A 13,238-nucleotide genomic window follows, 5' to 3' on the forward strand; every position below is an offset into this window, starting at 1 on the left:
TCGTGTCCTGCTCCTCAGGGTGCAGGGGGGACATGGTGCTCCTGCCTGCCCCTCGTGTCTTCACAAGCCAAGTGGTGTGACAGCCATAAAAGTGAACATACCCACAGCATTATTTATTTACTGTCTCGTTTTTACACCCAGGGATGCTTCAGCTTTCAGCCTTTTCTCTGCTCAAGAGCCCTGGGAAGTGTTTTATCTGGGTGTGCAGATTTGTTTTTAAGGGCTGCTGAGGCAGCAGCACGTTGGTGTGTTTCCTGGTCTGTAAAAAGTGATGCTGAGGGGGGTGGGGGATGCAGGGAGTGAAGAACTTGTGCAAACCCTCCAGCTCTTGCTCCTGATGGCAGGTTGGCTTGACAAGAAGGATGTGCATTCAAGAGGGGCAGGGGCTGCAGAGGCAGGAGTGGGGCTGTTGTTAGCCCTGCTGGTCCCACAGGAGCTGGCAATCCTGTGTTTAAAACTGAGGGTGAAGTCCAAGTGGGTGATCCAAAGATAGTGACTGGGCACCTGAGCTGGGTCCCAACTTCATGGTCTGTGCACATTCAGGAGAATCGGTTCTTGGAAAGGAGCAGGTCCCAAACGTTGATGGTTGAGGGCTCTGCACTTGGGGGTGATTGAATCTCTGTGTCCTGGGGTTCTGCTCTGCTTCCCCTGCCCAGGCTGAAACCAGAATGCTTTAAGGGAGGAAAACAAACAAAGCAAACCTGTTGGGAGACAAACCATCTGGCGGCCTTAATTGCTCACATAGCAGGTAAATGTTTGTGGTTTGTAGCCAGAGGGATGGGTAAAGTCTCTCAAGCAGGATGACTCATTTTACCAACTGTTGTTAAACAGATCAGTGTAGTTACTGTGCTGGTAACACACAGCAAGGTCAGTGTCACTGTGCAGTGCACAGGGGGGCTGGGAAAGGAGCTTGAAGGTCACACAGCTGAAGGCAGAACTCTCTAGGAGGACACTTCTCTAGTTTTGCTGCATTCTCACACTGTCAGTGGACACAGATTTCCCAAGCGCGTCGATGAAAAGCAGAATAAGCTCACCTGGGATGGTTGGAAGCAGCTCTCCCTGGCAGGCAGGGCTGGGGATGACAAGGGCTTACTTTGGTGTGATCCCAGGAGAGCCAAGCTTTTGACAATTAAGCTGGAAAAATGAGCTGCCTCAGTGCTGGTGCTGGCTTAGGAAGCAAGATCCTCCTGCTTGGTGGTGGAGCAGGAGGTGTCAGGAGCCATCCCTGAAACGTGATGCAAAAGCTGATGTGTCCAGGGAGCCAGTTCCTTGTGTGAGTGAGGGCACCATCCATCAAGGCAGGGTCGATGAAAAGCAGAATCAGCTCACCTGGGATGGTTGGAAGCAGCTCTCCCTGGCAGGCAGGGCTGGGGATGACAAGGGCTTACTTTGGTGTGATCCCAGGAGAGCCAAGCTTTTGACAATTAAGCTGGAAAAATGAGCTGCCTCAGTGCTGGTGCTGGCTTAGGAAGCAAGATCCTCCTGCTTGGTGGTGGAGCAGGAGGTGTCAGGAGCCATCCCTGAAACGTGATGCAAAAGCTGATGTGTCCAGGGAGCCAGTTCCTTGTGTGAGTGAGGGCACCATCCATCAAGGCAGGAGAAAATCAGGACTTTGAGGGATCTTCCAGAAGGTCTCAGCTCCTGTACCAGGGAAGTCTGCTGAATTAGGAATTTCCTTCCCTGGGAGAGTTCAAGCTCTGTCAAACCCTTGAATTGGTGCTTCCAAGGGGGTACTTCTCTGAGGGGTGGTTCAAACTGGTGGCAGAGTGAGAAGCCAGACTGGACCTGATGGAAATGCACTTTTCTAAATGCCATCTTTCACATTCAGCATAAAACTGAGTTCTCAACAAGCTGTGTCCTTAGTGATCATAGTGGGGTGAGCTCAGTAGGGCCACTGGTTTTGCCAGATTCTGAAATTGATCATTATTTCCTATTAAAGTGATCTTTTCCTCATCTATTTTACTTGCATGCACTGTGCTTCTTCCTGTCCTGAGTGATGGGGTGTGCTCTTCAGTAGCTGCTGCCCCTTACACACCTCTGGGTGTTTAATGCTCTTTTCTTACCTCCTAATGGGACCTGTGTCCTTTTCCTTGATGTTTTCAAAGCCTTTTGAAAAGTTTGGCTGGAGGGTGGGCTGGAAGGCCAGAAGATGCTTGGATTTTTTTCCTTCCTTTGATCACTGAAAGCCTCACTTAAGAAAAAAGAATAAATCAAGTGACTGTGACTCACAGAGTCATTGGGAGGTGTGTACGTGGCCACTAATATTTTTGGATGCAGGAGAAAGGCCCTTGGCACTTTTGCTGAGCAAACTGCTGATAAATGGCAGCTGTTCCTTTGTGAAGCCAAATACTCACTTTGTGTTACTTGCATCACTCATTTTTTTTTGGATCTGTGGCTTTTCAAGAGAGACCAAAACCAAAATAGCATTTGAATTGTCAGCTTAGAGACTGAGCAACTTCACTGAGACTTCAGGGTTGATTAATTGTGTGGGAAATGTTGGTGTCCAGGTGCACAGAATGTATGTTATATAAATAATGCAGCAGTGGTTCATATCCTCTCTGCTTTCTGCAAAGGAGCCTGAAGCATTTTCTTGACCCAAATTGTACGTGAAAATCAAAGAACTAACTCTTCTGCTGCTCTTGGAAGTGAAAAGAGCTGGAACCTTAGCTTTGGGAATACTGATGTTTCTTCTTAGCTGAGGAGAGAAGGATTTGGAAATGGATTGGATCTGTTGGACACTGAACTGTGCTGCTGGTGCACAGGAGGTTGGTTAAAGTGGGAAGTGGGGGTGCTCCTCTAACATGGGAAGGGGAGGTGCTCCTGTCCAATGACTGCAGAGTAAACACTGGCCTGACTGACCCCAACACTGCTCCCCCCACCCCCTGCTCCCAGTGTTGAATCAAAAAGGTGGCGAGAAAATCAACGACGCTGCTTCTGTTGCTCGTTTTTGTTTCTTTTCTTTTTATTAGACAACTGCTTTCCATTATAAATAAATAAGGCATGAAGGTTCTCCATACTGTTGCAGAGCTGGTAGCCACAGTCGTGCATTTGGCTCCTCATGGTTTGTTTTGTATTTGAGTTTGGGGCCATTGGGCACCTGGAAATGCAGAGCATGGAAGAGGGGAGTGGTTGGTGGAGGGTGTTTGAGGAGGAGACCTCTGGACCAGGTGTGGTTTGGGCATCACACTCCTGCCAACTTACCTCCATGGTGCTCAGCTTAACAAAAGAGGGGATTTGGGGGGTGGGTGGGTGGTGTATTTTTGCATTAATTCTCTGGGGAGTGAATCCAGGAGACTTGGAGGATAATTACATTTTAGCAGCTGTCCCCTCCAAAGCCATGTTCTCTTTTATTTGTCTCCATGTTGCAAACATCCCAACTGTTTCCCCGAGATTTTTGGGATGTAAGCAGGTGGGAATAGAATCCAGCTCTGGCCTGAAGTTTGTCTCCAGGCAGGGACAGCAGAGGTAGCTGACCCTGAACTGCTGGTTTCTCGTGGCTCGATGCTCGGGGTGTTGCCTCAGTTGGACTGGAATTCTGCTTCTCTGCCCAAAATGCACATCTGACCCTACAAGGTCAACATCTAGTTGATGAAAAATGGGAACTGGTGATTCCTGAGACTGCTGTGGCCTTTTGGCTGTGCTTGCATGTCTGTGGAAGCAAAAGTGAGGAGATTTCAGTGCTAGAAAGTGAAGTGGAGCATGAGGGGTGACAACCTTCGGGGACAGGAATCCCAGCCAAGGAAAGGTTCTTTTCAGCAGGGAACTGGACTCTGTCCTCTTGACTGGGGAGATGTTCAGAGCATAAGTGTGGGGCAAAGTGTGATCAGTGCTGCTGCCAGAGCCCCTGACACCCCCTCAGAGGCTCCATCCCTCTGCTTGCATGCGGGTCACTGGTGCTCAGCTTGGCAAGCCCATGCAAGGTGGATCAGAGGGGTTTGCTACGCTGGGGCAATGACATCCTCTTGAGCACAGCCCAGAGGCCTGGGACCCAAGGTGGGAGTGAGTCTCTGGTGCTGTGACAGCACTTCTTGTCCAGCTTAGGGGAAAGCTCAAGTCATCAAGGTCCTACCAGGAACCAGGGCTGCACCTGGGCTGAGATGCTGGGGCAGGTTAAAAGCGAGGAAATCCCATTTGCCTACGAAGTCTGGAGGGTATGGACTGAGATACAAGGTGATGCTGATGGAGACTGAAAAATCAGTGTTAGGTTTCAAGTTTTTCCAGTTGCAAGGAGCTTGCATTGTAAAGAGCTGAAAAACCTGACGGATAAGAGAATGGCTTCAATAGCAAGAAGATACTGCCCTGTGGGGAGGGGGAAGGCCTGGACGGAAGTCTTTTGGGTGCAAGGGGTGGTTTTTAGCCATAAAACCAAACTGGAGGGTTGGGCTGGTGTCCTGGAGCAGCCCCTGACATGGCTTTTTTTTTGCTTTACTTTGCTGTGGCAGGATCCTGGAGGCCATCCAGGCTTCTGCCTGCAGATAGCCAGGCTGTAGAGCAGAAAAGGGTGGAGGGAGGTGATGGTTTTTATTTATTTCATGGCGTGGTCTGCGTGGCTGTTGGGGTGTCTGGCAGCACCTCACGCAGAGATCCGTGTCTGAAACCCTCTAGCTACAATGTACAGTTGTCCCAAGGAGTTGTCCAGAGCTCAAGCTTAAAAAAAACCAAACCAAAACAGTGAGCTGAGTCTCCATGACACTTTCTTACTTGTAGACCTCTGGAACCTTCAAAGCAGTGGGGCCACATGGCGTTTCCTGGAGCTGAAGAGAAGACGTGGCCGCAGGGGTGGCAGGTGGGAGCTGCAGGGAGGCAGGACACTCATTTGCTGCTCTTGTTTTTCACCTTGGTGGCGTTGATGTCCGCTTTCGTCTTCTGGATGCGGGAGAAGATCTCCTTAAAGAGAGCCTTGTACTCGGGCTGGCTCTGCTCCAGCCGCTTGTCCACGGCCTCCACGTGCTTGCTGATGGTCTTCTCCATGCTCTTCCTGTCCTCCAGCTCGTGCCCCTCTCCTCGGAAGTCTCGGAAGGAGCTGTCCCGGGAGATGGGCCGGGACGTCTGGACCCCCGCGTGGCGCACGCTGTCCTTGTGCTGCCGGCACTTGCTGAGCAGCTCCTCGTACTTCTCCAGCAGGGCGTGGTACTGCTCGTCCACCTCCCTCAGGATGGACATGCCCCGCTTCCTCACGCTGTTGGCGTGCAGGGTGTAGTTGCCCTCGTGCCGGCTGACGGCGTCCTTGGTGACGATGGCGTTGAGGGCCGTGTCGCTGCAGCTCTTCCGCACGGGGTGGTTGGGGGAAGGAGTCATGGACGGCCCGTGGATTTTCCCTCCCTCCTCCTCGGGGAGGTCGATGTAGTCTGCTTCTGGGGCGTTGTTCAGCGGCTCCAGGAGGGCCTCGGACAGGTTGTCTTCTCTGCTGAGCAGGTACTTCTTGACTTGTTTCATCTGCTGGAGCTCCAGGAGCTCTGCCTCCAGCTCCTTGATGCGCAGTTTGCAGTTCTCCATCTCGCACACCCGCTGCTCCAGGTCCGAGTACTCCTGGATCACTGAGCTGTATTCCCGCTCCACCCGCTCCTTCCGCTGCTTCTCTTGGTTGACCTGAGACCTCAGGGAGTTCACCATGGCTTGGAGACGCTCGTTCTCCCTCTCCAGTGGCACCTGGTTGAACTCTGTGGAAGGGCTGTGGAGCTGGAATGCGTCCTCGTACCTGAAGGAGAAGAAAGAGTCTGACCAAGTGACAGACACATAAGTCCACTGATGCTCAGACAGTTGGTAACCAAACCAGTGTCTGAGCTCGTGGGGTGAGATGTGCCAAGAGACCACAAGGTGTGGCCAAGACTCTTCTAGACACAGAGACCAGTCCCTGTCCCAGAGAACCTGCAGTCTCACTTGATAGCAGTGATGGGAGGGAAACGAAACCCTAAAAGGTGGTTAATGGACAAGTCACCTCCGTTGCCATGAAGCAAGGAGGAATGTTTGGGAGCCACTAGTTCGAGAGCTGGAAGTAGAAGCCTTTGAGTTTCTCCTGCTGGAGTTCACCAGCTGATCACTGCATCCTGGTGTTCATCAATAACTCACTGCACCTGCCAGCAACCCCAGACCCCACCCCACTAAAAACCAGCACAGGCTCTGCTGCCCCATGTCTGGGAGGTGCTCCAGAGAGTGGAGAGAAGACTTGCAGAGCAAGGGAGGCAGAGAGAGACTTTTGACAGAGTTGCCCCTTTTCCATAGCATGGGAAGGGATAACACGTGCTTCCCCCTTCCCTGGTGCTGCTGTTGGGAAATGGGGTTTTCCTGCTCAATGAAGAGCCCTGGGCAGCCTCTCTGGTCAGAGCGGGTTGGAAGCGAGAGCAGCGTGGTGCCCCTGGGAGGCATGGCTGGTGGTGGGAGGGGTCAGCAGATGTCCCAGTTGCTGAAGGGCAGCGTGACCTTCAGAGCCAACAGCAGAGCTGGAGCCAAGCTGAGGTCCTGAGGCACTGGGGGGAGAGGGGGATTGGGGGGCTGGGAGGAGGAGAAGCATGGAGACATCAAGTGGATTTGGCTGGGGGTTAGGTTGTGGCCTCAGAACATCTCCATTGCTGCTGCAGTGAGTGTGTCTGTTGTCCATATCCCCTGGCAGGAGATGTTTCCAGTGACAAAGTTTATTGATTGCTCCTCTATTTAAAGAAGCCTCAGTTATGGACAAAGCTGAGCAAGAAACGCCCTGATGAGGTCAGGAAATTAACAGAGTGGCTGGGGTTGAAGGAGAATCGAGTGTGAGATGATGCTGAAGGTGTTTGGCAGCACCTGGTGGATCTTGGTGTGTGACTGGTGCTCCTGGGAGGTACTGGGGTCGTACAGGGTCCTGTGCTGGGAGGCAGCTGCAAAGGGAAGATGGGTTGTGCTGGCAGAGAAGCTGTGTGGGGAGCTTGAGGTAGGGGTTTTCATGTAGAATTATTTAATTCTAGAGTAGTTTGAGTTGGAAGGGACCTTAAGGGTCCTCTAGTTCCAGCTTCCCTGCCTGGGACACCATCCACTGGACCAGGTTGCTCAAAGCCCCAGGTTGCTTTGGTGTCCCAGCTCCTGGCAGCAGGGTTGAAACTAGTTGGAACATGATGGATGGGTGGCTGGTTTGAGCCATCTAGAACTCAAGCAATGTGTCCTGTCTGGTGAGTGTTCCTGCACAGCTCCCCACTAACGTGCCAGGAGATCCTCAGCCTCTCCACATAGTGCCTGTCCCTGGCAGCCTGGCCTGATGCAGCTGTGTGAGGCATCCAGGTCCTCCTGGGTGGCTGTTCTTGCCCTCTGAAAATGAGATTGTTTCCCACTTTGAGGCATCACTGATGCTGGGATCATGAAGGCTTTGCTTTGCCACCACCACCTGCTCAGGTGGGTGGCAGGGGAGGTCCTCCCTTCACCTCCAGCATCGAGTTTCAGGCTCTGATGCAGAGCCTGGAGCTCTCTGAGGGGGGATGTATATGGGATTTTGTGCCTCCCCCAGGAGGGGCTAACCCACCACATCCCCTGCTCATGGGCAGAGGAGGTGGGGGAGAAGGTTGGAGGGGTTGCTGAAGGCCAAGCTCCATACCTGGGGCTGGAGCACAGCTCCTTGAGGCAGGGGAAGGTGTGGATGGTTCGGCGCCGCTCCCGCTTCTCCCGCCGAATCCGGAGCTGCTCCAAGCTCCTCATCTCCTCCACCTGCTTCTGCAGCTCCTCCACCTGGTTCTGCAACCCCTCGATTGTTTCTGTCAAGCTGTGGAGAGAGGAGGGAGCACACGTGAGGGGTCAGGTACTACTGGTCCTTGAAAAGTGTTTGTTCCCTGTAGGGACAGCCTGTGGAAGAAGGTGCTTCCAGCCCTGGGAGCACTTGCTTCTCATGGCAGTGGTTGGTCTTTCTCTGTGTGGTCACATCACTCAAGAGGAGTGGGGTGGGGTTGCAGAAAGGGTGGGAGGGTTGAAGCAGGGGCAAGGGATCCTTCTGACTTCAGACCCTCTGTCCTCAGATCAGTTGGCCCAGTCACCTCTGGGACAGCCACACTGTCCTGGAATGTCTCTGCACTGAAGGGCTCAAGGAAGCAGGTGAGCAATGAACTCCTCCTTGGGTTTCTTTTTGCAGAGATAAACACAGAGATCAGGCAGAGGTTTAGTTTTGCTCTGGTTGTGAGCACTCTCTGCTCTGAACCTCCCTCCCTGCAGGAGATGCTGCCTTGCAAGGACACAGCCTGGTCTGTGGTTCCCAGGGATGACCTTGATCATGGGCCTGTTTAGGAAAGGGAAATCATTGACAGGCTGGTGTTTCAGAAGGACTAGCCAGGGCTTTGCTAAATGCTGGATCTGTGCCTAGTGCTTCTGCTGGGCTGAGGGCTGGGGACCTCCCTGACCTTGTTCTGTGCCTCTTCCTCAAGGAAACGCATCCAAGGAGGGGGAGAAGCTGTCTTGTCTCTCTCCTGGCAGCTACAGACCCTCCTTTATCCAGCCCACGTCCCAGGGGTGTCTGAGCTGGGGTTGGTCTCTGCCAACCAGGGCATTGAGCTTCTGCTGCAAAACCTGGTGGTGGCTTTAACAGCAGGGACAGGCCACGCTTGGGGCAGGGGAGGGGTGAGATGAAGGTGTCTGGGGCACAGCATCGCTGTGGTGGGAGAAGGGGAGGAGGCCCTACCACTGGATCTTCTGCTGGGATGTCTTGCTTTCCAGCACGAGCTTCTGGTTAGCCAGCTCCAGGTCCCGTGCTGTCAGGTCCAGCTGCTCGTAGACCTTTGCGTGCTGCTCGTTCATCTGCCGCAGCATCTCCAGCTGCTTGGTCAGGTACTGCCAGAAAAAGCAGAACAGAAACATCTCACATCCCAAAATCCAGGTTGTTTCTCAGTTCCTACGGCCTTTGCTTCCTCGGATAATGTGTTTTGGGGCTGATTTCTCCTCTGCCTGGTTAAACACTTTTGCTCGGGTGAAATATTCCTGCCCCTGCCTGCTGTAAATACTTTTGTGTCTGAGATGAGATGGAGCCCCTGCCCTCTCTGAAGGGCACTGACATCAGTCTCTATCCATTCATCTGCTTGTTGGTTTTTTTTTCCCAATACCCAAAGAAAGCTGATATCCCTGGGACCAGGAGCCTTCACCAAAGCTGACTGAAGCTGACCGGATTGTCTGAGGGATCGATTGCAGGAGCTGCACCTCCTTGGGAATTCAGGCTTAAAACTCTGAGTCTGTGAAATGTGAGGAGACTTGTGGTTCCTGTGTGCTGGCAGGGCCCTTTCTGTGAGCCTGGCCCTGCAAGGTTTTAGCCTGCAAAGACTAGGAGAGGGGCATCTACCCAAGCTCACCCTCACCTGGGACCAGATCCCAGATCCATGGTGGACACACTCCTGAGGTGCTGCTGGGAGGGATGGATAAATCCATCCACCAGTTTCCTCAGGCAGGAGCTGCCAGCTCCCTGCAGCCACCACGAGCTGCTCCTATGAGCTCACAGCCCTCCTCTGCCCTTCTTAAATCAGGGAGTTTCCAGTCTCTCTTTTTTTAAATTCACAGATCCTTAGGAGTTTTCCAGTGGGTAAAAACCCTCCTGGCACAGCAGCTTTAAGCTTCTAAGCTCAGTTCTGTCAGCTCTTAGAAATACTGCCCTGACCCCAAAGGATGCTTGAAATAGTGGTTTAGATTGCAGCTTGTGGAGAAAGAGCTATTTTGTGCCTCTAACAAAGGGGGCTGTGTTGCAGGGGTGCCCAGGGGCCAGCTGGGAACAAATGTGATTAGGAATAACTGGAATCAAGGCAAAGCAGCAGCAGAGTGAAGAGGAGTGAGTGTGAAGACTGGCGGGTGGGCAGGGAAAGGCCAGATGTGCCCCAGATGCAGCCTGGTGCCAAAATCCAGTGTGCACATCTGGGCAGGGAGTGGGGATGAGAGAAGGGGGGAAAAAAAAAAAATCCCAGTTCATGGGGAAAGGGAATCCTCTCCAGGGCTGGGCTGGGCTTTAACTCCCATCCCCATGGCACATCCCTTCCTCTCTCCTGGTAGTGGAAGTGCCCCTTCCCCACCACTGCCTGCAGGTGACAGTGGTGGCCGAGCAGGTGGTGTCCCCGTGTGCCCCTACCTCGATTTCCTGCACCTGCTCCTCGTTGGTGGTGTACATCTGCTGCAGGGAGTCCTCCAGCTCCTTGTTGCGCTCCAGCAGCGTCTTCCCCAGCTCCGCAGCCAAGTGCAAGTCTGGAAAGCAGAGGGGACAAAGCTGCTGAACTTCCCTGGGGGTGGGAATGGGATGTGGTGGGGTCCCCAGATGCCACCCCACCAAGCACGGTGGGGCATTTTGCATGGTGCTGGTCACCTGGGGGTTGATCTGGCTGCGTGCTCGTGGGACATCCAGGATCTGGCTGCTTTTGTCTTGCTGGGCTGCAGGAGCAAGGGGAGGCCGAGCTCAGGACACCTGCAGCTCCTCCATCCAGTGAGGATGTGGTGCCTGCCTGGCTGCCCGACCCTCCACAGCCAGGATCAGGCCCCTGGGTTTGGCTGTGGCAGGTGCTCAGCACCTCCATCCCCTGTCACCGGGACCTGTGGGGCTGAGAGGGGCTCAGCACCCTGCAGAGTGATGCTTGGAGAAGCCCTGTGGGGCCTTGGGGATGTGCTGTAAGTGATATTATTATCCCTAATGAAGGGAGGGCCTTGCCTTCCCTGTCAGCCTCCATCCATCACCCACTAATAGACTGACACAAGCAATAAACCCACGTCTGACCCCAGGGGGCTGAAGCCCCTCCTGCCTCTGCCACCCAGGGCTGCTGCTCTTTCCTTGGGGCAGCTCCAGGGTGAGGACAAACTGCTTTGTGTTCACCCTCTGCCACCTCTAAATGCCCTTAGGAAGCTGCTGAAATGGTTGGGTTTTAGGAGAAGTGCAGGGGAAAAATGGATGGTGACAGTGTGGTCAGCTTGAAGTGCTGGGTTTGCAGCTTCCTGGGGAAAGAAAAAGCCCCAGGACCCTGTGAATCCTGTATTGGCCAAACTTCAGCACCTCAGGTGATGGCAGAGTTGGCTTTGGTGACATCACTTTGCTTCCACAGAAGTTCCTTGTCTCCTTCAAGCCTGACCTGTGATCCTGAGGATCCTGAGGCAGGGATCCTGGTTTTCCTGGGGCTCTTAGAGGGGAGTTTGTAGCCCTTATAGAAGCAGAGTGAAAATCTGACCTTAAGCCTTCAAAAAGGTAAGAAAACAGGTCCTGCCATGTCTTCTTGCTCTGTCTGTCCCCAGGGTGGTTGTCCTGCAGTTTTAGCTAATTAAGGAGGGACAATCCTGCAGTGTGTGAGGGGACCTGGGGCTCCTGCTCTGGCATTTTCTCAGCTCATCATAACACTCCTCTAGTGTGCAGCTGATGATGAGTTTTGCAAAGGCTCTGCCAGGGCTGAGAGCAGCTCTAATTTCTTCTGGCAGTTAATATGACTGTGCAGTTGATTGGGAAGGAGGGGTACCTGGTCACCAGGGCAGGAAGAAGGGCAAGCAGGGCACCTAGGATGTATCTGAGCCTGGGAAAATCTCTGATCTCCCACCCTTCCAATGGCAAAATGAGACAAAAAATGAGACCTCTGGACATGGTGCTTGCTGGGAGGAGTGCACCAAGTGCTTGGGATGGGCCTTTCCTGATGGATAACACTGCCCCAGGGACGTGCTTGTGTGTTATTAGATTGGGTGATGGCCGTGGCTTTTTCCCTGCAGCTCTAGGAGTGCTGGAGGGGTTGGCTCCCCAGATGTGGCCCAGCCAACAGCTGCTCCATGTGTCCTCAAATCTCCCCTTCACTATGGGAATGTGCTCTCCAGCCCTGGCCTGCCTGGCAGGGCATTTTTCTAGGCTGTGACCTTTTTAATTATAATCCCCATCATTGCACAGTGACCTGGCCTGAGGGCTGCAATCCCACCCAGCAGCACAGTCGAGAAATTTACACATTTTCCCATGGACAGATCTCTTCCACCTATTCATTTTTTTGGTTATTATTCTTTTTTCCCCAAGCACCAATCTCCCCCAGTTTCCAAAGTGCCCTTGGGAGACCAAGTGTTTACTACACCAGCTGGGGATGAAGGAACAGCCAGATGCCAGCAGAGATGGAGGACAATTTGTGCCTTTAAGCTGCTTGGGGCTGTATTTAATGGCACTGCCACCTTGCCAGAGCTGGTGCTGTGGCTGGAGGGGGACACCTTGCAAATCATGTCCCTCTGCAGCCAGCAGGGCATTGGCACAGAGGTGGGGAGCCAGAGGGGTCTGTGATGAGCTCCAGGTAATGAGTCGAGTGTGTCCCCATCCCTGTGGATTACACCAGTGCTCTCCCACCATATGGCATCCAATTTAATCAGCTGGGGTTGAGTTAAGTGGATTAGGCAGTGTAAGATCCTGCATTGTAATTTAAAGGGCTCTGTCAGCAATAATTTAATGGGGGAAACGGGCAGCCTTTGGGGACAAGTGGGAAAGGGGGAAGAAGGGGCTGAGCTCTGTGGAGGAAATTGATTCTTCGTTTCCATTTTGAGCTTAAGGGCCTGGGAGACTCCAGGCTTGAAGGACATGGGGGAATTGTTTGGGGGTTTTTTTAGTGTTTTTTAACTGCCTCAGCCGTTTTCACACACACACTCACTGCCTGCCAAAGCATCCTCTGTAATCCTGTCTCATCTGTCCCCTTGCACCAGAGTCTTCTTCCCAACCTGTTGGTCTCCCCAGGCTGTGGGACCCCGGGGAGGGAGGGGCTGCTGCATGGAAGTGCTTTATGTCACCTTCAGACCAGATCTCTCTTGATCTTGGCACTAGTTGTGGCTCTGCATGGGCTGGGGGAGCTCACAGCTCCTCCCTTTCCACACCTCAGAAACCAGTATGTGTTGTTTTGTTGTGTGTTTTTTTTTACAGCAGGTGGGAGGAAAAGAACTATTTAGGAACTTGGGGATTCTTTCTGCATAATGCTGTGGCTTCCCACAACTTCCTGCATTCCTTTTGGCTTCTCCACTGCCAGCCCGTGAGGTTTTGCCCTCATTTAGCAGCTCTGCTGATGCCTCCCTCTGCCCTCCCCTCTTGATGCAGGGAGAGAAATGGAGTGGTGGGCAGTGGCTGTGCCCTGTGTCCCCTCCTGTGCCCTGTGTCCCCTCCTGCCTGTGTCCCTCACTGGGTCCCACCCCTCCACAGCCCCCTCTGGCATGGAGGAAATGACCAACACTCAACGTACAAACTGGGGGGCCCAGTAATGCCCAGACCCAACCTGGGAGAGGGCAGTGGGTGCAGACAGACCCAGGCAGCACCAGCTCCCTGCCCTGTG

The 13,238-nt window shown here is 53.3% G+C and overlaps 2 protein-coding genes across 2 annotated transcripts in view; both read right to left on the bottom strand.

Moving 5' to 3' along the window:
• Nucleotides 1-3,060, bottom strand: part of ICT1 (immature colon carcinoma transcript 1) — a 7,304-nt gene extending 4,244 nt beyond the window's left edge. The window contains exon 1 of the mRNA XM_010002738.1: nt 3,018-3,060. Within this exon, the coding sequence (XP_010001040.1) occupies nt 3,018-3,060 (43 nt within the window). The remainder of the gene's footprint in view (nt 1-3,017) is intronic.
• Nucleotides 3,061-4,812: 1,752 nt separating this feature from the next.
• CDR2L (cerebellar degeneration-related protein 2-like) overlaps nt 4,813-13,238 on the bottom strand; it is a 17,921-nt gene continuing 9,495 nt past the window's right edge. Inside the window, exons 2-5 of the mRNA XM_010002660.1 lie at nt 10,055-10,167; nt 8,630-8,778; nt 7,559-7,723; nt 4,813-5,698 (exon numbers count right to left, since the gene is read on the bottom strand). Of these exons, the coding sequence (XP_010000962.1) occupies nt 4,813-5,698; nt 7,559-7,723; nt 8,630-8,778; nt 10,055-10,167 (1,313 nt within the window). The remainder of the gene's footprint in view (nt 5,699-7,558; nt 7,724-8,629; nt 8,779-10,054; nt 10,168-13,238) is intronic.

Source organism: Chaetura pelagica, unplaced genomic scaffold, assembly GCF_000747805.2.
Source record: "Chaetura pelagica isolate M959 unplaced genomic scaffold, ChaPel_1.0 scaffold47, whole genome shotgun sequence".
Classification (NCBI taxonomy): Eukaryota; Metazoa; Chordata; class Aves; order Apodiformes; family Apodidae; genus Chaetura; species Chaetura pelagica.